Source organism: Lagopus leucura, unplaced genomic scaffold (genome assembly GCF_019238085.1).
Source record: "Lagopus leucura isolate 7727_CA_CO unplaced genomic scaffold, USGS_WTPT01 Super-Scaffold_100012, whole genome shotgun sequence".
NCBI lineage: Eukaryota > Metazoa > Chordata > Aves > Galliformes > Phasianidae > Lagopus > Lagopus leucura.
In genome coordinates, this window is record NW_024962267.1 from 15,513,791 (window position 1) to 15,541,246 (window position 27,456).

General features: G+C 39.0%; 2 protein-coding genes across 4 annotated transcripts in view; both read right to left on the reverse strand.

Moving 5' to 3' along the window:
* Positions 1-9,944, reverse strand: part of FAM171B (family with sequence similarity 171 member B) — a 30,489-nt gene extending 20,545 nt beyond the window's left edge. The window contains exon 1 of the mRNA XM_042874431.1: positions 9,800-9,944. Coding sequence (XP_042730365.1) covers positions 9,800-9,944 — 145 coding nt within the window. The remainder of the gene's footprint in view (positions 1-9,799) is intronic.
* Positions 9,945-15,079: 5,135 nt separating this feature from the next.
* The window catches only part of ITGAV (integrin subunit alpha V), a 42,869-nt gene continuing 30,492 nt past the window's right edge, over positions 15,080-27,456 (reverse strand). The window contains exons 21-31 of one of the 3 annotated variants that reach the window (XM_042874664.1): positions 27,127-27,219; positions 26,028-26,107; positions 24,538-24,618; positions 23,709-23,814; positions 22,574-22,732; positions 21,484-21,597; positions 20,573-20,686; positions 20,373-20,480; positions 19,239-19,361; positions 18,746-18,855; positions 15,080-16,326 (exon numbers count right to left, since the gene is read on the reverse strand). In XM_042874664.1, coding sequence (XP_042730598.1) covers positions 18,760-18,855; positions 19,239-19,361; positions 20,373-20,480; positions 20,573-20,686; positions 21,484-21,597; positions 22,574-22,732; positions 23,709-23,814; positions 24,538-24,618; positions 26,028-26,107; positions 27,127-27,219 — 1,074 coding nt within the window. In that variant the 3' untranslated portion in view covers positions 15,080-16,326; positions 18,746-18,759. Of the gene's footprint in view, positions 16,327-17,577; positions 17,888-18,240; positions 18,856-19,238; positions 19,362-20,372; positions 20,481-20,572; positions 20,687-21,483; positions 21,598-22,573; positions 22,733-23,708; positions 23,815-24,537; positions 24,619-26,027; positions 26,108-27,126; positions 27,220-27,456 lie in introns of those variants that run through there. The other 2 variants (XM_042874665.1, XM_042874663.1) reach the window with 2 other exon arrangements.

Here is a 27,456-nt window from a genome sequence, read left to right on the forward strand (position 1 = left end):
GGCCCAGCTTAGGGACAGCTTGAGATGGACATGCAATTATCTGCCCCCCAGCTGCGTCCCCAGCACAAACACCCGGAGACAAACTAGTTCTCCCTGCACAGCAAGCAGCCGAATTCCTGTAGGGAGTAATTGGAGAACAACTTAGCACCATGGAAACCTCTCCAAGATGATGAAAAGGGTTTTATCGACACCAAGACTAAAAATGGGACATGAAGTACTGTGTTCTCCCCAACATGCTCAGATTCACCCAGCACCTGTGACACGGGGCCAGCTTTTGCAAAGCTGACACAGCTCCAACTTCATGGGGGGAAACGGATCCACTTAGTCGTTTCTGAGACTATCTGTCCCATGAAATTAAAATCAATCAATCAGAGACACTACAGCACAGGGACAGGTTTCCTATGTTGAGCTTAGAAAGAGAGAGAAATAAAAAGGAATCTGACAACTAATTAAAAAGCAAGCAGACACAACGATCTTTTTGCCCAACACCAAAACACTGTGCATTATTTTCACCAATATTTTGTCGGGTCTCTATTTCAGCCAATTTAATTATAGAATGTTCTCAGTGTTCGTGGTCTATAATCCAAATAAAATCTCTCCAGTGAGAGTATACATTTCCTCCCTTACTTTCACAAACAATGAATTAAGCTCCTGCTATATTTATTACAGAAGGTAATTTGTTATTAACAGCTTCCACTGTTCCTAACGTGCTCTAATGATGTTCTGCATTCACCCAGCATAAAAATACTGATTTCTCCTGATCCGCCACTTCATGAAAGATGTCAGAAAAGAAAAAATATTTTCCAGAATGCCATTAAGAAGCTTTTCTTAATTCCATTAACGTCTCTAACAGTTCAAAGGGGCAAGAATCACCTCATTCATTCCAGCACAGTGCCCTGCATCTTCCAATGCCTTGACATCACTGACGTTTTTCCCAGTTCAGCTCCCATTAGTGCAAGCAAATAATCACAGGCAAATTCTCAACCAGCTTTACAACATCATCAAAAATTACTTACAGGAGAACATTCCAATCAGCTGCATTTGGGAACACTGCCCACATAAGTCTATAATAATAATTAATAATAAATAAATTTGGTTCCCCGACAGATTTTACAACCCAAGAAATCCTTACCAGGGGGCAGGAAGGCCATACTGCACACTGCTATCAATTTCAACTGACTGAGCCAACTGTAGACAGAGCATTAAGAAAACGGCCTCAATTCCTGCTGCAAAGGACGTAATCCCACCTTATAATTTATACTCACTAGAAGAAAAGAATCTACCCCAAAAATGAAATCCGTGGAAGAACACCAAAGGCATGCTGCATTGCATCAACAGCACCATAGCAAGCAGAGAAATTAAGTCTTTTTACTGCATCTAGAATCAGCATTTGTTACATTTGGGGGTTGCTTCAAAAAAAAAAAAGAAAAGCCATTCAGCAGAGGAGAAGCAAGATCAAGATGGTCAGGAGGCAGGAGCACAGGTCAACTAGGAGAGATTATGGGAACCAGGCTTGGCTAACCTTGCAAAGATAAGCCTTGAGGGGACCTAAACAAGTCTCTTAAAGCCAAGGATTTGCAAAGATGACAGCCCTACTATGGTTGTGGTGAGTGGCAGGATTATCAGACACAACAGTCAGAGACCAAAGGAAAGGATCTGACTGGACATGAGGAAACTCTTCTGTTCTCTGCGAACAAGAATTCTTTGCAATAAATTTTCCTGAGAGGTTTCAGGATCCCTATTCTTGCAAGGCCTGACAGGAAAATGCCCCAAGCCCCTGCTCTGAACTCAGCAACAACCCTGCTTTAGGCACGAGGTTGGACAAGAGCTCCTTACACTTCATGCTTGCAGGTCCACACAGTTAGTTACTTCAAAAATGACAGAAAACATTGCAAAGGGAAAAACAGACAAAAAAAACTCCAACAAATAGCAAAGGTGGTTCTTAAACCACCAAAGGTGTGTTACTTAAACACACTTAGTGGGCCTGCCTGCTTGTTTTTGGGGAACAGAAGCACCTGGCAGTTTGCAGCTCAGAGCTTGATGCAAGTTGTACAGATAAGGAAATGGGATGAAAAGACAAAATACGCTTTGCATCATCTTACTTTAACTCGCTGTCAGTGAACACAGACACTGATGATTATGAAAGGAAAAGCCTTCAGTATGAATAACATAAGGACTGATTGGACCTGCAGATTAAAAAAAAAACAGCAGCTGCATGCACACAGAACGAAGGTTAAAAAAAAAAAAACAAAACTGGTGACAAATAGGACTAAAAGACGGATCGACCACAGGAAAACATTCCAGAGGAAGAAGATGAACTATTATTGACCATGTAGAAACTTAAAAAGCCACATCTAATTCTTTTCTGTAGAACAGGCTGTGTGCTAACAGGTCAGTGCACCAATTTATCTGGCTACAACTCCTCTGCTGTCAGCCAAAGCACTCGAGCGAATGCTCAGACCCATGAGCTGAAGCACACACTAATCAAACCACATTCCACAGACATCACAGCTCTTCTGGGGTGCTCTGCTCATGTCAATAGTGCACTTCAATGTGAGAATACTGTTGTGTCCTAATGCACATGGCTCAATATCTGCCTCACACTCACTACGTTCGATACAAAAGGCACTACAGCTATTAATCTACCATTTGCAGGGAAACCTGCTACAGCAGGCAGTAGTTCACACGAGATTCATATCAAAGCATCTAAATCTTTCAAAATGGGAAAAAACCTGAAGACAGAAGGTCTAAAATATTCTTCCTGCTCTCTAACCTACCCAGAGCCACAATCTATTTCCACGTCATTTCAGTAGAGGCCACCTCTGCCTCTTACACTGATATGACTGCACCGTCCTAGCCAGCACTAACAAGAGGAGATGCAGAATGCTGAAGTGAGGAGGGTCCCCTGGAAGGCCCAGCAGGGGGATCTGAGCCTGTAAGCTAATGTCCCATTCTCACATGGAAAAAGGAAACAATTGTGTCCTGAAGTCTGACCATTTCTGCCTTTCAGTCATTCCACACTGTTCCTTGGCCCCCACTGTAAAGCTTAATTACAGCCTGGAAGAAAAAGACAAGAAACTGAAGGGGAAGGAGGAAGAACAGAACAGGAACAGGATAGGATTCATGTCTGTACTTGGTGTGCCTTAGGCATGCACAGACAGTAAGGAACCTCGCTCCTTAGCCCTGCCAGCCATAGCAGGCCACGCAGGATGGCCCCAGGATCTACATCAGACAGGAACACACAACACTGTGGTCACAGCACGCGCAAACAATAATCTGCAGAACTGCCAGTAATCTGTTTATAAGAATACAACACGTGCTACCAGCCAGAGGACAGCAGAATCATTTGGAAACTACTAGTCTGAGCAGCCGGTCTAACTGAGCAGGAAGAAGGAAAGTCTTTCCACATTATCTCCAGAGATGACAATTTCTGGTGCATTTCATAACACATGATAGTTCGTTGCCTGACAGAACCACTGGTGTGGCACAGAGTCCTATCAATGAAGTGGTGTTTAAGGCAATGGGTACTTTAGGAGAGCCTTTCACACAACAGGCTGTCTGCTGCTGCTCACAGGAGCTGGTCACAAGAGCTTGCTCGTGCACAAGTTTGAGCATGCCCTCTCACACGGAAACAGCATCACATCTTGATCAACCTCTCTCCCAGACAGGATAGTATCTGCCAGATCACCTTTTCTGTATAGGTGGAGTGAATACAGTGAGGCCCATACAGGCATTGCCTTCAATTGTGCCACAGTCTCAGATACAGCTTTGACAAACTCCATTTGGCCAAAGCCAGCTCTTCTGAACAGACCTGGAACGCAAACAAAATGCTAAGGCACAGACTGAGTGAAGTCCTCCTTACTAAACACCTGACCTAGGAACAGAAGGTACGGCTAAAATTAATTCATTCCCTTGAGATTTTCACCCCTAAGTTCCCTCGCAGAGGTCATTTCATCAAACACTTCCATGCTGCTGATTGTACAGCTGTGCACATTCGTACCCTCATTTCAAATGTGCTATCATCAAAACTTCAAGCTTCATGTTTCCTCAGAAACAGTGAGCGCAAAGCAGGAAGTGCAATAGCCCCTCTGCAGCCTGTGAGGGGCTGTCTCCTGCAGACGTGTGGAAGATGCTATTTAGGAGCACGCATAAGGTGTACTGAAATTCTGCTGGCTATGTCCTGTCAAACCAGATTACGTAGGACAAGCTATCACTGGTGATGTTTTCACCCTACAGAACACAGAACAGTAATTCAAAACTGCACTAACGTCTACAGTGCAAAGGCCATTCCTAACCAATCGATCTGGGTGCTCCGATGACACACCGGATTGCTCTCAACCTACAAATCTGGAATTAAACCTGCAGTGATACAGAGGACTCAACTGTTCTATCACATCACGCCTCAAATCCTCATCTGCTACAGCAAGGTACAGTGATGATAAAAAATGTGCAGCTTTCTAGGCAAAAGAGTAATTCCCCTTTTTTTTTTTAATGCCAAAAAAGAGGTTCATTCTGAATAAGCTTTCCTCTCAGATCTTTGCCTCTGTCTTCAGAGGCTTCATCCACTCAGCTAGCTCACAGATGAAACATACCACAGATCCCCAGTGACACAGATAGCACTTGTATTCCAAATCACTAAACAGCCTTTTTTTTTTTTAAGCACGTCAGCAACTGGGTGAATGTTTTTTACATATCAATTAGTCTTTGATAGTGTCTTGCCTGCCAGGAGACTAGGAGAAGCAATGAAACTTGAACAAAACAAAGAAATGCAAAAACCACCCCCTGCAATCCACAGCTTCCTGCCATCACTGATGGCTCCCACTTCCTGCCACTTCTGCCAGGCAGAACCATGGATCCCATTTTCATGAATAGTCAATCCTGCCCTTCCTTCTCCCAGCTGTTTTTTTGTTTGTTTGTTTGTTTTTATTAAATGCTGTGTAATATATTCCAGGTTTCACTAAAAATACTCGAAAGTTACCTACCTGTTCAGAACTCTCCAGCACTTTCCCATTTATACCTACACACTTCACCAAAGTTAGCAAAGTAACATTTTTTTTCTTTGTGCTCAACGACACAAAATGCCTCAACGACAGAAATGCAAACTCTTCTTTTTCTTCTATTAGGGACAGAATAGCTTAAACTGAGGAACACATGGACAAACAAATGAAATCTCCTCTTTTTTCACGACTCCCTTCTGACTCAAACCACAGATGCTTTATCACCTCTCTCATGCGTCCTAATGCCCCTCCTTGTGTTCTGTTCTATTACTAAGCTTCACAGCAGCACAGAAAGCTAAGTCACTTAAGACCATCAGGTCTAATAAATCAGGACAAGTTTAAGACTTGCAATCTTTCTGTGCGTTCTCACCTAACTGAGAAACCACTACTACAGATTTCAGAGGCTGAGAAAATTCAGGAGCAACTAAATAGCTCTTTTCCAAGCTCCTATCAAGGAGGTGCAGTTGGTTGTTTGAAATTTCATTGCTGCTTGCACAAAACCGTTTTGTTGTTGCATGCATGTAATACTTTTGCAGTTCTTTTTGATAATGAATTGTTTTCCATATCGCAACTCGGTCTCTCCTAAGTTTCACGGAAGTTCTCTGCATACAAAACATACCAATTCCCAACAAACATTTACATCTGAAATAATTTAAAGCATTAAAAATTCTCTTCAGTCAAAAATCCTCAACTAGGTCCTCCATGTCCAAATAGTAAGCAAGTAGTATAATTCCACTCATAAGCTTTGATACCTTAAAAATCTACCCTGACACCAGTTACACTCCAATACCAACTGAGTAAGAAAAACATTTTCCTGGTTGTCTGAAACAATTAACCCCAGAGCTGTTTAGAGCTCTTTAATTAGAGAGCCCTGACTTTCTCAGCACAAACAGTCTTGTTTAGCTAGATGTTAAAACTGCTCAATTTTCTTCTTAGTAAGAGCACTGCACCATTTCCTATACAGCTTTTAACTCCTCACTCATTTTTTCAGGGTCTCTGCCTGCACCAGAAGCTCTAAAGCAGCACTGGGTTTGTTCCTACCCTACTAATGCCCTGCCCACTGCCTAGAGGGGCAAGACACCACCAAGCAACAAATCATTCACACAGCACTGTACTATTAAAACAAACAAACAGAAGTGGATGACAATTCATTATCACTAACTCAAATCAGATTGACAGAACAAGCTATCAAAACCAAATGCAAGACAGCGTCAGAAATATTTCTGTTTCATTATTTCAGAAGAAAGGACACACAAGAAAGCTACCTCCTCCTTGAGTGATCAGAACAAATAAGACAAAGAAGTTTAGAAAAATTTTCGTGATAAATCCCTTGTCTAGAACATGGCTTCAGATTAGATAGCAACTTAATATCAGAGGCAAATAGATAATGCTGAGAAACAGGCACAGAATCCAATTGCACAGGCAGCATCCAGACATGGCTGACAAAAGTAGCCTCTTATTTTCTTCAGAGCTTTCCAGCATTCAAGTATTTCTCTTATCAGCCTCAACCAACAGAGCTGTCCCCTGCTACCGCCTGCATTTCACCCAGCAAAAAACCAAGCTGATCTGTCGTGTACAAGGCCACCTGCCATTAAAAAAAAAAAAAAAACAACAGCAAAATAAATAAGTTTCTTTTCCCTGAATTCATAACATAATGTAGATTGGAGTTGATTTATTACGTTGGAAGGCAAGTCAAGTCTTTACTTGTTGATGCTGGGATCTCAAAGGGTATGGCGAGTACCCACAGAGCAAAACATGCAGTGATACGACATGCTTAAGGACATGACAATTAGTATTCTTCAACACAGTTTAAACCTAACTTAACTGTGGTTTTTTTGTTTTCTTTTTTGAGACCTTAATAAGGTGCACGTCTTCCTATTTATTTACGCACACTGTGGTCGCTCCTACTTACACAATGGCTGTTTTTCCCCCAGCATTGCTCATTCAGTACACATCAGATCTGCCACAGAACCGAGGCAGTTAAGTGTCACTTATGCAACTAGGGGACTCTGCTCAGATTACTGCACAGGATCTACATGATAACAAGAATAACAATGAACCACTTCCAGAATATCCACGCTTCCTAAATGTTGTCAACTACAACCCCCCATACCTCCTGCAAAGAATGTGATTGATACACATTAGCAAAGAAAATAAATAAATAACATTTGCCAGGATCAAAGCCACGACTATAATTTACTGCCTCCTGAATCCTGCGCTCAAACCCACAGACCCAATGCTGAGTATCAGAAGCTCGCACTGACTTCGCTTTGATCACCGCTGCACACCAGAGCCCAGATGTCTGAACCGACACACAGAAAATAGGAAAACTCCCTATGAATAACAAGGAACCAAGACAGGCTCTCCACTTTGGCAATCAGCACCTTCACCACAACGGCTGGCTTTCTCTTCCTGAATACTTTCTTCTATAATTTGGAAGAATAGCTACATTCATTAGATAGCATGAGTCAGAGTAACTTCTTGAACCGAGTCTCTCTTGTGCACATTTTCATTGCCTACCCTTCAGTATTTTATTATTTCTTCTGGCAGCGGTGGGTTTGTTGTTGTTTTTAAGGGAGAAGAAAGAGGAGGAGAACAGAACAACTATTCAATCACACGCAATGACCTCCTCATCACTCCACTTCCATGTTAGCAGTACATTGTGCACCCCAGCACCCTCACACACAGCTGTGCAGACATGAGCATCTCTTCCTAAGCAGCATGTTAATTACTCTGGCAGAAGTTTGTTAAGCCAGGAGGGAATTGATCTGTTAAACTGCATAATTAGCCCGGACAGAGCAGGGACATGGATATCGGAGCGTCAAACGAGAAAAGGTTGTGAACTCCAACCTCAGCTCTCTGTTCTAGGAGGTTATGTCTCCTTCTCCCTTTCAACACTGGAATCACAAACAACCAGCACGAATCCAAACTCAGGTTTCTCCCCTTCCGCTTGCCTGCAGATCCCCAGCACAGGGTCTGCAGCTGCTGCAGGAGCGGCCTTTCAGAGCACTGCCCCTAGGGAACGCTCTGCCGCCAGCATCCTGCGGGCAAATCAACAGCCATTTATCCTGCCTGCCTTTCGGCAGTGAACCATCACAAGGACAGCTCACTGAGAGGGGGTGGGACACGAATATCTGATAAATCCAGGTCCAGAGTCAAGCCATTACTTTTTAAAATTTCAGATGCGTTAAGATAACAAAAGTTACCCACAGCACTTGATCGAAAGGAAATGCCACATGAAATACAGCAGCGCTTAGCAGATTTCATAGGTTTCCTGATGGTGATTAGCTCGTTGCTTTTTAAGATTTATCACTGTAGGTTTTATCAATTTGTTATGACAGGAAAAGAAAAGATGATTTAGAAAGCCAGCCAACGAGTGAAACAAAGCTATAGCTGTGGTTAGACATGACATAACCAAATGCTAAGGGCAGTACAAATGATTGCTTCTAACATTCGTAAGGTGGGATTGATTTTGAAGGCTACATCCCGTATTATCATTTCAGCACTTGCAAAGCCATGAGACACTGTAAGCAAATAAAGCAAAGCAGCAACCGCCAGGCACGTGGATCTGCAACAGCCACAACTGTGAAAAAATGGTGCTGGGGTCAGACTGGGTACCACAGGGATTTTGGCAGCACTGATGGCAGCACGGTCCCAGAGCTTCTCAGAACAAAACACAATCAATACACAAATCCAGAGAGAATCAGCGAATCACAAAAAACGGTCTTTTTTGCTAGTTTTAATGAGCAAAACGCTGGCTGCACAAGGTAGAAATGCTGACAGTGCCTTTTCACAGTGGTGATGCATGTCACATTCCTCTGAAAACAAGAAGAGAGCCAAAATAATGAGAAAAGAATCTGTTCCAAAGGAGGACAGCCTTCCTTGCAGTCCTACAGGTAAGACCTTTTGACTTAAAGCAATTTAAAAAAAAAAAAAAAAAAAAGCAACCAATAAACCACAAAAATCAAATTAATACATTTCTAAGCACGTATCAGGAACATTCAAGCATCTGTTCACATTCTACCCAATGTGGCTTCTTGCTTCCCACATTTAAGAACTTACAAGACCTTAATTTGGGATTTTTTTCCCCCTTCCTTTGTGCTTGTTTCCCAGTTCACACACACACTTCGGTGTGCACGCACTTCGATTCCGCAACAATGCTAACCATATGCCCAAAGCTAAGCACACATTACCTTCTCGGAGGCAGCTGGAAACAGAAACGCACACGCGGCACAGCCAAGCATATGCTCCACCGAAACCCCAAATGGAGCCCGGGTGCTAAAAGAGCTTCAATAATTAACGTCTGAAACCGCTCCGGGATCCTCCGACGAAAGGCAATACGTTAAGGCAAACGTTAGCCTGCTCCTAACTCGAGCCCTGAAGGCTTCAGAACGCATCTACAAACGCGGTGACCGCAGCTCCGCGCGCGGATACGGCGGCGGCCGGCGGTGATTCGGCGGCCCGGCGCCCGCCGAAGACGACACCCCGCGAACGGCACCTCGCGGGGCGCGCCGCGCGCCTCCCTTCCCTCACCTCCCCTCCCTTCCCGCCTCGGGGCAGCCGCGCTATCAAAGATGGATCCCGCTCCGCTCGGCTCCTCTCTCGCAGCCTCCGCGCAGGTACGGCACAGCCGCACCAACACGGTTCTGCTCCGCCCGACCCTGCGCCACAGCCGCTTATCTCCCCCGCCCCATTCTAATGCTTCGCGCAAACGGGGCTCCTCGGGGTCGCGCTCTCCGCGGAGGAAGAGGAGAATTCTCCTCAGGGAAGGCGGGAAGCGACGGCAGGTCAGGGGCCGTTACCTGAGGCCGCCGAGGCGGGGGCTCCCCCCGGTAGCGCCGCTCGCTCCGGCTGCGGGCGGGTGGCGGCGGCCGCCGTCGGCCGTCCCCTCAGCAGCAACAGCAGCGCCAGGAGCAGAGAGGAAAGCGGCCCGCGGGTCCCCGGCATGGCGGGCAGCCCGCGGGCAGCGGAGGAGCATCGCGGGCGAACACCGCACCGGGAGCTCCGGCCCAAGCGGCCGCTGAGCCCGCCCCTCCGCTACGTGCCGGGGCGGGGCCGCACGGAGGGGCGGTGCTGGGGCTGCGGCGTTCTGTTCGCGCGCCTCCGCGGATGGTGACCCAGCCGTATCCCAGGCATCGCCGCTCTTTCAGATGAGTTTTTCCTTACACCCGAGCCCAGCCTCCCTCGGCACAGCCTGTCCTGTCGCTGGTGCCCGGGAGCAGAGCCCGCAGTGACAATGAGGTGAAACGGCTCTGGCAGCAGCGCCGGGGCCTCACCGCCCTCGGACTGAACGGTGTCCATCATCTGCTGGGCTAAGTGCTGAAAGCGTGTGGGGACTGCCTCGCTGAGCATTTCATGACGGCACCGACGCGGCCGTGCCTTGATTTCAGAGAGGCAGGTGCTGAAGCTTTTCCATGTGTTGCTTCAATAGTAAACGAGTTTCTTCAGAAGGTACAAAGCTGCTTTGAAATTTATTTCCCTTAAATTAAATAGTAGCCAAATAATGATCTTTATTTTAAACATAGTGAGAAGCCAGGCCAAACAGTGGTGTTCAGACCTCAGATTTCTTCTACGTAGTAGAAAAAGAATGCAACAAAATACAAACTGTGGAAGAATATTTATTTTCTCCACTGGTTACAAGTGTATTTTCTGGGGATTTTTTAACAAATCTAATAAAAATTAATATATTTTTTCTTATGTCATTCGGTACAACATGGTTGCTTAATTGACATTAACAATGACTTCATAGAGATTTGGGGCTGTCACTGAAAATGTAATTTTGTTACAGTTGCTGAGTTTGCTGAAAAATATGAATTCAGCCATCTTGCCTTAAGGAAAAACTGTGCTGCAGTGGGAAACTTATGGCTGCCTCAACAGGTAAGATCCACTATTTTTCTTTACAATAGTTTGAGTATATTGGGTCTCCCTCTTCTTCATCAACACCAAAAAATACATGCTATGGAAAGTATTTCTTCTGAAGGGATCTTCATTTGAACTAAGCAAAAGGGCACAGAACGCAACCATCATTTGGAGGTTTGGAGCTCTCCTCTAGCAGCTTACAAAGTGAAGAGATTCTTGTTTGCTCAGTGCCCATGCACCCAGGTAACATCTTGTTAACTAGCTTCCTATTCAACCTTTAACATGGGCAAAGTGAGAGGGCCTGCTTCCATGCCGTTGTTGAGAGAGAGGAAAGGGATCCACAGAAAGCTAATTAAATGCTGTAAGCAATTTGTTACCTTTGTTAATCAATGTCTGATGAAGGGTGTGTGGTATTGGGTGAGCATGGATCAAGTAGATTTTCATTTCTAAATATTTGGGCTCTCAGAAAAAGAAAAGATAGACCAAGTTTTGTTGAAGATGGGTGGTCTAACCCATTTGCAGCTGCAGCTTTTTAAATTAACATTGATGGTCTGAATATGCATAATTAATCTTTATGAAGTTTGAAATAAATCCATTAAGCACATGTTAAGAGATAATATTATTGCAAACAGTTCACAAAAGGAAGTATTATATGGAAATTTGGTGCTGGTATTGCATTTAGATAAACTTCTAAAAAGGCACTGGCACACCCTAGAAAGTACAAACAACATGAAGTTCAGAAAATAAGAAAAATCACAATCAGGTTTAAAGTTTCTTAGCCAAATTTTTTTCTTAAAAAAGGTTGTTATCTGATAGTAAGTAATTTATTTCACCTTCCTGAGTATTTATTTGAGGTAATACATCCTGCAGAAACTTCTGCAGTCTCCAAAGGTTGGCCTTATACTTATCAAAATTTGAGTAGATTACAAAATATCTGCACATCATTAACCACTGCAGGGATGCAACATGGCATCTGGTAATATTTTGTCAGAGACTGAAGAGCCTGTACAAAGGAACACAAAATGTAAATGCAGATATCTAATAGAAGTAACAAATAGACATGATCTGTATGTGAAGTTGTAAAGACAAGGTAGGTATTTTTAGCTTCAAAGGTCTGTTACACATTTGGGCCCTACAAGGTTGGTCTTGGCAAGTCCTACACACCTGTGAAAGGAGGTAGTGGCTCAGCACCCAACGTGCAAAAGGTTTATCTGAAAGATGCAATAAAAGCTTGTTTCTGGAATACCCTGTGTGTGTGACTATAGACTTCTAACAGCACTAATCCTATCTCTTTGTGAGAGGTTTACACAAAAACTCAAAAAAAAAAAGTCTCATTTATCACCACAGTCTTGAATTACCTGAACAGGTAATTTTAAAATGCATTTATATATGCTTATATTTATTAATATACCAATACCTTAGAAACCCAGAGTATGTGAAGCAATATAACGGAGTTGGAGATAGTAGAGTTCCATTGGTGTAAATAACCTCAAAACAGGGACCATCATTTTCTTTGAAGTATAAGATGGAAAAACATTGAACAAACACTCTGTCCTCATGTTGCTGTATGATACAGCTCTTGTCATTAATTTCTTAATCATGCATTGTTTTGGAACTGTTATAGAGATATAGCAATCTGTATAGCAGATATATATAATCTGTATATCTATCTGTGCTGATAACTGAAGCTATCCAAAACAAGGCCTGCATTGGCTGCACCTTGTACTGATACAACACTCAGAAGCATGTTTTGGTTGCTGTAATAGGTGCTTTGTACATGCTTAAACTGTAGCTATTGTAGAGGCACAGAATGCTGTTAAAACATAACTAACAGTTTTTCATTATTTCTGTGTCTTTTTGTCATTGTCTTTAAGCCAACAATTTCTCTACTAACAATCCAGGTAACCCAGTTTTGGAGTTTTTCCTCAAGTGTTCACAAATGTCAACATTTAGTTCTAAAAAAAGCAAATGTGCAATCAATGGAAAGTAAAAGCGTATACCTTTATTGTGACACAAAGTGTTTACTCACAAGGATGATTGTTATTTAGACTGTAATCCTAACATAAAGTTAGGCTAAGAACACAACGACAACAACCAAAAACAATACTTCTGAGACTTCTCCTGGGCAAAGAATGAGAACTGAACATTTTCTACAATGATGCAACAGCTACAGAATCCGAATTACTTTTGGTACACAGAAATTTCTGTAAGAAAATTGGTTTGGTTTTTTTTTTTTGTGACGAGAAAATTCTTTCTGACCACATCCTCATTTTTGCTTGTGGCTATGAATTCTTTTGGCTTGAGATTAACCTACGCTGTTTTACCTGAAAGTGTAGAAGTTATGAAAATATGACCTTTTCACGGTTAGTACATCATGGTGATTGTAAACATATACAATGCAATACTTGAAGGTAAATTAGATACATATTTTTAAAATCTAGGAAAGAAAAATGAAGGAAGCCATAATAGTTAAGAGGTATTTTATTCCAAAATTCTTAACATCAAAATCAACTCAAAATACATTTTTTCAAACAGGTTATCCAACAATATTTTGGAATTGCATACACATATAGAAAAATACAACCTAATAAAATCAATTTTCAATTAAGATGAAAAGAATGCATTGAAAAGTAAACCATAGCTTAATAGCTATTTTTGATATCAGTACAAAATTACTGTGCTATAATATCCACTTTTTTTTTTTCAAGGTTTATAATTTAATAAAAATAAGGTGACTTCAAATGTATATTGCTCTCTTTAAATGTACCGAAGACCTTGGAAACAAGTTCATAGTTACTGAAAATATTCCCATTCATTACAAATATTTACTACATAACTAAGAAACCCAAAATGCAGCAGTCTCATTAGTATGTTAATTTTCTGCCTGTGCAAACTATGCTATAATGATTTAATGCACGAGCAAAAAATCAATGAAAAAATCCTATTACCAAGAAATACAACCTTACATTTTCAACATATTTATATCATAGCACATACCAGTTGCCTTCCTGGACTAGAAAGGGCCACCTAAACCTGAAAACATCTTTTGAAGATGCTTTTGAAGATTTTGAAATGCTACATCAATTCTTCATTTTCTTTACAAAAGCCAAAGGTCAAGTTATTCAATCTTAATGAAGCATATCTGGAGAGGTCACTGCATGTAATGCTAAGTTCCTTGGGTTATTATTGAAAACTTTTACATAATGAAAAAAAAAGACCAACGTTCTATGAAACAGCAGTAGCACTACAGACTCAAACCCATTATTGTACAGACTCTAGACACGTTTTCAAGAGTGGACTTAAAGAATATTGTACCAATTCTCAATAATTCAACATTTAGTAATGGATATAGGTTAGAATATACATCTTGTTTCACCCAATGTGGGTGGATCAACATCTTGCTACACCGTTCATTTATCATTTCATTTCATCACACTAGTTTTATTAAAGTTTTGAAAAATATCGACCGCTGCAAGTCAACAAATGCTACATCCCTTCCTAGACAAACAAAACCAGACATCTTGGCAGTGAACTAGTTCTGATCATGGTATATTGCACTTGGGAATGAGAAGCTAGAGATTCTGTACCAAAGAGCTCAGATCCCACTCCCACCTGTGAGAATCAGTAGAGCTTAGCATGGAATCATGCTCCAATGTATGCCATTTGTTTGTGATTGAAGGCCACAGCCACTACTTATGGGTTCATCCCATCACTCAAGTGAGCAAACAAAGAACTGTACCTTTACCGTAATGCTCGTCTGTGGTCTGCCAACTACTTTTTATACTGGACTTCCATTTTCATTTCATGAACTCCTTTGTTTTGTCTTCCTCATTAACATTGACTGTGAAGAGTATAATTGAAAGGCAACTGCAGTGAATGTCAGGTTTCCTGTCATTTCACTGGACTGTAGCTTGATATAGACCAAAGAAAAAAAAACTAACTGGATTTTCAGCAGTGTAATGTTGCTCCATTGCTGACTATTTGGGATGGTATGGGATAAATACTTCAGGACCTAGGGATAACCATCAGTAGAGCTCAGTGTTACAGAAAATTGAAGTGCAACATAAATCCTTTGAAGGACCAAGAACATGCTGATTACAGCTAGAATATTTTCTACATACTCATGAGAGTTTAGCTAAATAGCTGTTTAACCATAGACACAAATTGAGAAACATAAAAACATTGAAGCCTTTGCTTGGAATAAACTTTTTTTTTTTTTTTTAAGAAAGTACATAAATAATAAACTTTCTTAAGAGTTTCATAAGCATTATATGAATCTAAGATCCACTTGTCAATCACAATTTAGAACAGTGGGACAAGTAAAATGATAAACTTGGTACTAACCCCATCAACATCTCTCAAATATTTCCATTTATGTTAATAAATGTCTGACTTTGCAGTCATGGTTAGACAAAAGCTATCTCAATTTGGTAGTGTTTCTCGGGAGAAAGAACCTTTCAGTTAGATCCTCCACTTCACATTTTCTAAATATTGCCAGGTATTATACCAGACAATATGCATTTTTAAATGTAAATCACTCTCTATTATGCATCATGAGATGCTGCAATAATTGTAAATTGGAGCAGTTACAGAATTTCATTTTTCACTGTAAAAGATATAGCACTTGATAATGTTTCCATTGGCTAAAGAATTATGTAATTCCTGATACTGTATACATGAACATTTTACTTCTGAAATATAACTCTCTGAGAAGAAGGCTAAGACAATTATTTGATACTCTATTTTTAGTGGCTTCATCTTAATGCTTGCAGTATACATCTTATTTGCATTAGTTTCAACTCCAAGGCATTCATTTCATTCCAAAATACATTTTTGAAGTTTATTTAAAAGTTTTAACGTCTCTCTAAAATATGTGCTATAAGAATACATCAATGCTTGTATGCCACTATAAAATTTATAGTGACACAAGTGCATGTGTTTTCTTTAACCATACTATCAAGTTTAAAATGCAAAATCAAAGACTGCCTGTACATCCCTTCAGAAAAGTGGTCTCTTCAGAACCCTCCTGAAAGAATAACATGACTTGAAAGTGAATTTGGGATGTTATATCTATTGACATTCTCCGTATGCTCCATTTATGTATGCTACTTTTCTTTCTTTAACCAATCAAAGTGGAAATTAATGGATATGGGAGAAGTAACTACTTGCATTTATTCTCAAATAGAACGTTGGAAAATAAAAATTGTTTAAATAAGTGTTTATGTAACTTAAATAAATGGAAGAAGCTCTCCATAGCTACAGTACATGTATCAACAAAATGTACCTCTTTATCTTGAAGAACAGCAAAATGATTTTCCAGTTGCCACAGTAAAATTAAGACATAGTTAGCAATGACATTAACAGGGCTACAAAAACCCTTTCACGTCAGCTGAAGAGATCTCAACCATGTTTTGTTGAGCTGTTTTTCTTTTCTCCTCATCTCCTTATAGTGCCTAGACACGCGAGTAGTCTAAATAATTTCAAGTCAACCCGATATGTACATGTAAGGAAGAAACACACAAGAATTAGAGCTATGGATCTGTCTGGCAGTCCCTTAAACCTCTTAACCTAACCTTAAGACTGGGAAAAACAACCTTCTTGCACATAGATAATTAATTGACGAGGTGTGAGAAATAGAAGCCTGCGTAAGTAACTACAGTTGTGTTTTATGGAAGTCACATTTTGAAGCCAGGATCAAAGCCTGACTCCCAATTCCTTACTGTATTACTAGTAACATTACTAGAAGCAAATGGAAAAGTATGACCTTGCTCACGATAAAGACCTGGGAAATTCAGGGAAAACAGAATTTTGCCCTATATTCTCTCAAATAAACTAATTAGATCTGAGCAACTTGTTTAAAATAGAAATGTGTGCATGGATAATATACAAACCAAGATGTGATATACAAACTGGCCCTCACAGCCTTTTTGCTGTCTCCCTTAACTCAAATGCCTTCATGGTCTAGTGAGTAAAAATGGACTTAACAACAAAAGCTATTTGTGGATTTTATAGCTCAGAAAGGAGGAAGAAATAAGAGTCAAATCATATTGTTCATTTTAGGTAATTCTGGGTTCACTGGACATTGCAACATTTATGGGAGAGATGCAGATGTGAATGAAAACCACAAATTACAAAATGGGTTTTTGTCCCTCTAAGAACTTTTTTTTTTTTTTAAACAAAAATCACATTAATTAGAGAAGGAATGCTTCTTTCTATGTGGCTGAATTCTTTTTCAAAATAGAGAATAAACAAATCTCATATAAGGCATCTTTCTACCAGTTTAGGTATGTTCACTCTAAGATTTGTGCTACACACCTACATATGCAAGCCAAATACCTGCTTGATTTGCACTTACTTACTAAAATGCATACACACTTTTTATGTGCTCTTGTAAGTATATGAGGCTTCACTTTACTAGACCAGTAATGAGAGAATTAAGCTAAGAATAACTAAAACCAGTGGCTCGAGCCCACTCACATTATTGTATGTATATAAACCAGCAGTGATATGAAACAGTCTCTCTTCTGGCAATGAAATGTACTGAACATAATTAAACATCTTTTGTGCAATCAAATATACAATGAATGAATGAATTGGAGCAAGCCAACTCGACCTCCTCTTTTAAAACCCTTTCATTTTGCCTGCTATACTCTGCTTCATTTGACAATCTCACTACTCTCTTAGGGTAGGTGGAAATGAGGCTAATGTACTGATGTAATCGAGACACAGGTGGCTGGCACACAGCATAGTTAAAACCATCCCTATTATCACTATTATCCCGCACTTGGATGTAGTCAACTATGCAATGTGAGAATTATTAACATCTTCTCCTAGGCGCATCAGGTAAACTGTCACTCAGGTAACCAATGGCTTTGCCAGAAACTGTAATCAGGCCAGCCCAAGTAATATACAGACTCAGACTCCAAACCCTGTGGGGGTTTCATCTTTGGAGAAAGGTTTTCTCATCAGATGTGTCTGTGGGCAGCCATGGTCCAAAGGCTTGTCCCTGGTCATTCCTAAAAGGCACCATGCTGCCAAGACAGAGTGGGACATGTGAATCTTGCTGCATGAAACACATAGTACAGTTTTTGGATCTTGCCCTGAATATTTTTGCTAGGTCCCATATAGAAAGTACATAATCTCCAGCCCTCTACCCCTCCTGTGGTGTAGGTTCAACCCCTTTTGTAGGGGACCTTGGGCCTGGAGGACAGTATCTGTAGCATCTAGAGGGAAAGCTCTAGACGAATCTCTAGACAGGAGAGCAGATGAGAGTGCACAACAGGCATCACATCTGGGATTCCACTGAATAATCTTTCTTGTATTTTTTGAGCAAGAGGAAAATCCCCGGCACAGTTAATGAGTCAAGGAGGTTTTTTTTGTTTTGTTTTGTTTTTTGTTTTTGTTGGTTGGTTTTTTTTGTTTGTTTGTTTTACAAAATTCAACAAGCCGTGGTCATTTTTGTGCAACTAGCTTTCAAGAGGTGGGAAATAAACTGTAGTGTACAGAAAAAAGTAACTGTTGAAACAATATGTAATCGTTCAAGTATCTATGGAAGCTGTTAGCTTCAGCCTAATAAAAGGAGTCTGTGTAGTAGTTCATATAAAGTCGGTCTCTTAAAAACATGTCTCCTGCATCCCAATAAACAAACTCACAGCACTACGTTTTACTTAACAGTTTTCACAGGCAAATCAGTGCAGACGTGTTAGTCACATGTATGGACGTGATTAATACAAAAAGGAGGATTTAAATATATTGCTCTCATTATGTGTGTGCTGATATCTTCTGACACCATAATCCTTGCAGTCATGAGTGTTTTTTTTTTTTCCTTACGGGGGAAACCTGTATTTGTAACTAAGATGTAGGCATTTTAAGGTTTTAGAATGTCTTACAGATAAAACTCTGCTTAAGCTTCTGATGTTCCTTCCCCATTCTCGTGTGGTTGCAGCTGTTCTCTTTCTTGTTCTTCTTGAGGCGGTCTCACACGTTTGAAAAAGCCCATCTGTAATTCAGAAAACAGAGAAATTGAACCTTGTTATTTTCAAACATACACACCTTTTTCTTCATGCATCTTAAACAGATTTTATCTTATCAGTTACTGATTCTTTTTTCCTGCCACTCACTTCCATTTGATTTTTTGACCTCTAAGGCCAATAAATACTGGATACACAGATTAAACTGATTATTTCAGCACAATCACAGACGTTCTCTTTTTATTATTGAACTTCTCCCTGACAAAGCAGAAAAGTTTTTATGGCTAACTAAAAAAGTTAACACATTCAGGTCACCAGGAAAACAAATTATTTCTGCAAGCTGCTGCTACTATTTGAAGCAATACACCACTGGTACTGAAATCAACCCCTAAGTAAACAATACTGTACTTACCCTGTACATAACGAGCACTAGAACAGCCAAGAGCAATAATCCTGCTAGGACAGCTAAAATTATAACCCACACTGGCACAGGCATAGGCTGTGGTTGAATGCCCCATGTAATATTTGTAGTAACCTAAAAGAAAAACACAATAAAAACACATTTTGCACAGCAGTTGAATTGTGAATTCATTCATGCATTTTAAGTACTGCTTATTTGGTTTCTATTGTAATTAAAATAATCTCAATCCAGCACAAATTAACTTTTCACTCCAGTGTGAGTAAGCAGCCATAGAGTAGTGACAAAAAGGCTTCAGTGACCCAAATTTAATAGGATTTTCACAAGTTGTTTGTGAGGTTTTTTTTCCCCTTCAGTCCGTGATACCATGGCAACCTGTACTGAGAATCACCAAGCATTATAGAACACAACTGCAGGGTTTTGGAAATGTTTTGAAAATTAGAGAAAAATTCTTCACTGCTTTTCTTTTTTTCCCCTAAAAAGGGGAAATTCCCTTAAAATTCCTTGGCAGGAGGGATTCAACTCCTGAAGTTCTAAGAGCTAAAAAGCAGTTAATAATAGTCATTGGCAACTATACTCTAAAATAAGCCAAGGTCCTTTTTCAGCTCTTTTGCACTATAATGCACTGTAATGCCAACCAAAAACTTATTCTGGCAGCTAAATAGAGCGACCCATATCTTTCTTCCTGTTTGCACCTTGTCTCCTTTCTCTTTAGACCTCTCTAAAGCACAGATGGTCTTCAGTCTCACACATTATAATATAATCAAGGCCCAATACTTAGACTTGTAAGTGCTACTACAGAAAAGCACAATTTTCAAAATCAAATATTTCTGTAGCAAAATTGCTGTTAAGAAGAATACTTAGAACTCTTCACCATGACTTCCTTTTCTCATTTTTCAGTTAATTCTTTAAAGCTACAAATAGTTTTAACTCTAATTTTAGCACAAAATATTCCCATTATTCTCAACTGTGTGTAAATGAAATTAATGTATGAATCAAATATTTGATACAATTAGAATTAAACGAAGCCACATACAGCTATTGAACAATCATTCTTTTTGTACCATTCACAAAATTATTTATTTATTTATTTTTAGATCCAACTCAGGGTGGATGTACATGACTTACCACTGTGGAATTGTGAATATCTTCAAAAGAAAGGTTCTTGTAAGGGAACTCTATAACATTGAACGAAGCAGATGATTTAAGGGAATAGGAGTGATTCTGATTTTCTTTCTATATAAGAAAAACGAAATTAGTACTGTGTATGTATATAAAATCACTTATTGTGTTTCAGAAGAGGGATCATATTGTATCCATTTACTTACGTTCATGAAAGTTTGGGTCCAAAGTCGTGATTTTAAATACAGTATTGCACTCTTCCCCCTTTCCAGGTGGCCAACTTGGCAGACTATCTTTAAACAATCAGCATTTCCACAGCCCTGTGCATGGAAAATAGAAATGATATGAGAAAGATGAAAGCATTTGAATATTTGTTAACGCCATTATTTATATAGGTACTCATTCTATTTGCTAGGCAATGCACCGTTAGCTGTTTAAGTACATTAAATGAAGATCAATTTTAAATGACTACTGACAGTGTTCAGTAAGTTCACATTCAGACAAATGCTACTCGAGCCAGTTCTACAGTTTTGGATCCCAAAGCTGAAACTTCTGTCAGTATGTATGAAAAAATTTCTGCAGGCTGAAGGGCATTTCTGATCAATTTACATTACCATCCTCCACATTTGTTTCACTAGGAAAACTCAGGTCTAAGTAACTGCAACTAGTAAAACTACACTTTGCTCTTCAGTGTGGTCTGACTCACTGACCTAAACTGTAAGCTACTCCTTGCAGCGAAGGCAATGGGTACAGCACTCGTCTGCTTCTGTTTTACCTGCATTGCATGTCTTCCTCCTATTAAATTCAAGAAATAGCACAATACAGAAGTAAGGCACTGAATGTCTAGAGTTCTGTTTTTGAAGGCATAAAACTTACAACAAATCCACAGCCACACACATCATTGGATGGCTACAATGGGAATAATGCACACATTGGGGAAAAATAAGAACAAACAAAACCCATCACACAGCTCCAGAGAATGAGATTCTTCGTCTGTTATCCTTTAAAACACAGAATGAACCCTAGCATGTTTTCTGAAGCAATGCTTTGTCACCAGAGCTTTCATCTCTCCATTACAAGCCAACATACTGTGGATACATTGACGTTAAAAGCTTACCAAGGTTTGCACGTCTCCTTCAATGGCAGTTAAATCTCTCCGACTGATACGATGATTGCGATTATCTTCCCTGCTAAACGTTTCATTCTTTTCATCCTCTTTAGAAGCAGAAATCTGGATAAACCAAGGAAGCCCAAACAATAATTCTTACCTTTAGATAATCAACAACTTGAACATTCAGTTAAAACTTCAAGAAAATAATACAACTCCTCTTTCTGTCTTAGTGAAGCTTTGCTTTCCGCTATAGCTGTTATCAAAGCATTACTCATGCCATTTCTTGACCACTGCTAAATTTTTAAGATCTAACAAAAAGCCTTGAATAACTTAATTCTTCAACTCAAAACATTTTTAAGTGCACAATGAACATAAAAATACTTAGATGGCAATGGAAATCTGATTTTGTCATGTTCTATTAAGTATTTTTCCTCGTCATTTCAGATTTCTTAGTTCTGAAAAAAATAGCACTAGTATTGTATTGATGTACCTTATCACTGTCCGTGTGTACACAGACACATAACAGAGACCTGAAAAAATGTAGAATAAGTTAATTCCAACCTGGGAAAATGGAGTTTCTTCCCTGTTCTGTTCTTTACAAGCTACTTGTTTCAATAGGGCTTAAGTCAATATTATTTTCTCCAGCAAAACACACCTATTGACCAAGGTGGGATCTTTGGAAGTGGCTAAGCAACAGAAAAGCTACTAACATTAAAAATAAAGCAATTTTGTCAAGAAACAAAACCTAGAAAATTAACATGAATAGCCCTGAATTACTTGGAATATTTTTAAAGCTACATACAACAGACTTCAGTTGCTTTGGACTTTGTTCAGATAGCATGGCTTTCAAGAAAAAAGCAAAAGGAAATCTGACACGAATTTGTGTTCAGTTTGGCAATCTGTTATCTACCTTTTATTTTTATTTCACCTGCCATGTACATTAACAAGTACAATCAAACACTGTGGTCTTGCTCCTTAACAATAGAGGAACACTCAACTCAGTGTGTTAGGTATTTTGATTCAGGTCTTTTTAATGTCTTTGCAAATAAACAAACATATTTCATTTCACTCAAACAAAAAGGAAAGTACCATATACCTTAATTTTCAATGGATTGATCTCCATATCAGAAGTGCAGTTCATGGGACCATCGATGTCATACTGAACAATATACAACAGCGTATAGTTTTTGTATTTGTAAGGCCACTGCAGAGTCATCATCACCTTGCTGAAAGCACTTGGGCCATTGTTTCTCAGCTGATTATGGAAATAAACATTACAGATGTAAAAAAAAAAAAAACATATATATATATATATATATAAAACACGTGTAGTTTATATATAATACATATAGTACATGTATATGTGTGTATATATATACACAAGTATACACACACACAGTGGTTAGTTTTTATTTCAGCCACAAATGATACTTACATGAAGGTCGCTACCCCCAGCAACTTAGAGCAATAACATCAACAACTTTACCTAAAAATGGTAACTGAACTACAGTCCCACAGCAGTCAAAACTTGAAATTACTTCTGTAATATGATGGAGAAAAAAAAACTTCCAAGGAAAGCTTTTTAGCATTAATTTTTCCGCCTTGAAGCAATGTAGTTTTTGTAGTGTCATCATGAATCACTGCCTCTGTACGTGTCTCAGCCAAGACACCCTGAGCACAAATAACATACACCTCTAAGTTTCTTTAGATAAATGGTCTCTTATAAGTTCGAAAACTTTCACTATTCCTATTCACACAGCTCTCTCAGTTTTGTTTGATTCAACTGTCTAGACTTAAGCTGTGATCATTTAAGGAAGTTTTTAATACTTAAAATTGTTCAAGACTTTTTCAATAATGATTCAGAACAGTTGGAATACTAATGAGAATACTAAATAATTTACAGCTATGAATTATTTTCTGAGTTCAAAGTACTTCAAATATTTTATCTAGATTTCAAAGTGCTAGAAGAATCTTACAGACAATAAAAGATGTGTAATGAAGTTATTAAAAAAAATTATTCTCTTGTATTTGGCCACTTCTGTTACAGTAATTGCATGCATTCAAACCCTGCTTGCAGATACTACTTACTAGCCCAGTAAAATTAAGTTTTTGTTTCTACAGAAGAAAAAAGTAAAAGAAGATCATCTGCTTCAGCAGAAAGCTACACTGAAGATATCTTTATTCTCCTTTATCACAGAACAGTGTAATTGAAATTAGTAGTAACTGCATACCTCATAGATATGCTGAACTAGAGGCCCTATATCATCTTCTGTTTCTGGATTCTCCTTGGGCTGCCAGTTTGCAATAGGAAGGAATATGTGATCAGGAGATGACACGCTAAACAGTGGAGCAAACGATTAGTTATTATCGGTTATGAAACATAAAATGCAGTTCTCTAGAACATCTCAAAGAAAGCAACTTGCCTAAAATACCATGTACAATTTTTTCAGCCACTATGTTTAAAAACTACATTGCCTTTCTACCAAATACTCAAAATAAGATTAGAAAATGAGTGTAGTAGAAATCAAATAATGTGACAAGTCAGGAATCTGAGTTAACTAACTAAGCAAAAGCATCTTATGGCTTTTAGTTATGGACTATATGTTCACCAAGTATAAGAATTAAGGTTAAATGGAGTCATGATAATATTAATACCATGCTTAATATTGAAGATGGTGAAGCCACTGCAAGTTTATCTTTAGAAAGACTTTGAAATTTAGAAGAGGTTTGCGGAGGAGGAAAGCAATCTGGAGAAAAGCGTGCAACTATGAAAATGAGGGATGTGTTCCCTCCAGCACACCCCTTGCCTCCCAGAAATAACAGAAGCATAACAATCATCCATTTTTTCAATTAGGTTTGCAATTTGTCAGAATTATTTAAGATTGGCAAGTCCGAATTGTGGCTGGAGAATTACACGTTCTTTATGATTAAAAGCTCCTTATGATTTCATGAAAAATAACACAGAGACACCTGAAAAAAAAGATTATTGAATTATAAAGAAACAAACACAATGCTCGCTTGAGGGGAAAAAAAGAGTATTAAAATAGTATCAAGCCTTACCCTCTAATTTCAACAGCTGCTGAAATGGCAAGGTCAACCTGATAGAATGCTACAGGACTTAGATTGTCAAACAGGTTGGAACTGCAAAGAAAAACAAAGTGAATTTGTTAAATAAAATAAGTATTAAAAACAAATATACAAATGAAAAAGCCTTGAAGTGATTGGATGTAACAGAACAGAACATGACACCTGAGCTACTGTAGAAGAGCAGATACATTAAACTAAAAGAGCAGACAACCAGATGGACCTCGAATTGGCATGGTAGATAGCTGGCAGCAAGATTATCTCCAAGCTACTAACACTTTTCCACTATGCAATGTTCTTCCAAAGCTAGGAGCAAGAGAAGAGAAGGGAATAGTATTTGTACAATGACATTAAGACTAAAAGAGACAATGTATAAAAAAAAAAAAAAAAAAACCAAAACAAACAAAAAAAAACCACCGTTGTCAGCTAAAATAATCAAGTATGCCCTTGCGTCTCAGGATGCTGACTAGAGTAACCTGACGAAAAAAATTCAGGTTTTAAAGAAAGTAGAGAGAAAGAGAAAATTGAATAAACAGCAATGTGAGATCAAAGAGATGTTTAATGCTGCCACAAACTTTGACCGGTATGGCCAACCACTGTATCATTAGAACAGAATTCCAGGCTTAAAGCTACTTAACTCCTGTAATTGAAAAATGAATGTATATGATAATTATTTATTTACTGCATCAGAAAAAATGAAACCCTTTATTGAAAGAGGGGAAAAAAAGGGGGTTGCTCCACTATAAAGAAAAACAAACACTACACATTTGTGTTGTCGGTTAAGCAACAGAAAACTGAGTATAAAGATTGCCATTGATCACATCTCCAAATACTGAATATTATCAGTAGATATAAATTCATATTTATATGTCACATATTCAAGTGCTGTGCCTATCTTATGATTAACAAAACCGCTAAATACTTCGTTCAGTTTAATTTTTAGACTCTTTTACACTGGCTACTGTACAGCACATAAAATGGTTCACTGCATATTGCATCTGTTTAGACCACGGCGCATGTCGCCTCTTCAAGAAGGCTTACTTCTCTCATTCTTGAAATACATAAAATTTGAAATTCCAATATTAGATCAAACACTAGTTTTAAAACAGGTCTAGAAACTCAAAGACAAAAGTTAAACTGCGACGCTACAGTAGTGTCAGGAGATTACAGCAAGCACAACAATACAGTTTGTCTTGAAACACTTCAAATTACTAAAACAGCAATATTGAAACAGCCAATTGTGCCATGGCCTGTGTAAAAGTTGTAAGCAAAAAATACATTCAAATCGAACACTCAATCTTGCCTATATTTTAAAAAGCTTAATTCATAGAAGAAAGGGTATTTTTAAAAAATACTACCAAAGACCACACAACTATCCCAGCATGAAACCATAACTGCTCAGTTCACGACCTGTATACTCAGCACATTATCTACCAGGCAACATGCACATTCACAGATTTCCATACCTTCGTATTTGCAAGTCAAACTTTACAGAGGTATCCATTTCAGATTGCTGGTGCACACTGAAACGCAGGCCAGCTAATAGCTTAAAAAAACAAAAAACACCATGGTTTAGTGGAAGTAAAATAAAGTACCAAGTTTCTTAGTACTATTATACTACAATGAAATTGCTTGAGCATGGGGCCCATAAAAAGAACACAGTACAGAATTGGCAAATAAAATTTGTCTAGTTCATTATAGAAGTAAACATACTTCTCTCTCTATTGATCCACCAATGCCCTAAGACAGAAATATGTGGTGTATATCATGCTCACCACCTTGCTTGAGCTATTTTTACACGTAACTGAGTATCCGGAAGTGTTACAAAAATTGCTGTGGTCTGAAGAGCAGGGCAAAGTTTAACATGAAAATTCACAGTTCACAAGGTCAGTGCATAACAGTTGCTTCAATACTTGTGCAATTCAGGTTGGTTACACCCTGAAATACTTCGGAAATAGCATTTGTTAATCTGTACAAGATGCCTCTTGGAAGAAAACACTGTCAAAGCATTTATAATTGAAACTGATTTTCACTTTATTTCCTCAGAAAACTAGACCTCAAGTCATAATACCTTAACATCTGCCAGGTACCACTAATTGTTTTTGAATTCCTGCAGTTTTGGCTATGTTTGATTGAAGCGTAGAGTTTTCAGCTAGTCTAAATACTGGCTCAGACCTGACAAAACTAGACAGAGACAATATTCATTTTCCATAACAAAGAGAAAGGTATTTTATGAGCTAGCTGTTTATTACATACCAAAAAATTAGTATTCTATAAATCTAGAGATACGAGGGACATAAGGGACCAAAATGCATTAATTCCTCTGTTCACTGAACTACATATTTTGAGTTGCATCATGAAACTCATAAACACACATGCTCCTTTTAATTCAATTTACTTGAGAAACTGAAACCAATTTCCATTGAATTAACCAAATGTGGGTACCTAGATGTTTAGCTGAACCTCCTGTCAGTAAACACCCTGATCAAACACTACCTATGATTAAGAAAAGTCCCAGCTGTCCTCCTGCTGGAACTTCTAAACACCTGTTGGACCAAATCTCACCTTAGTTCCTGCTTTCATGGGATTTCCCAGGTCACAAACCACCATGCGAGTTTGATTCTCAGTTTTAAATGCACATGACAATCTTGCTAAAGCCTACAGTAAAATAAAAAAAGATTAAGGAACATCATTCTTTACACTTGACATCTCTTTAACAGGCCAGAGAAGAGTGCTAGATATGCTGCATTAATTTTAACATCATTTCTCAGTCGTAACATAATCAAGCACTATAAATTCAATGAAATCTGAATATTCAAGGAGACAAATGTTACTTAAGTGAGACAGATGCTCTTTCCAAGGTTATCACACGGGAAATTCAGTGCTCTTACATTG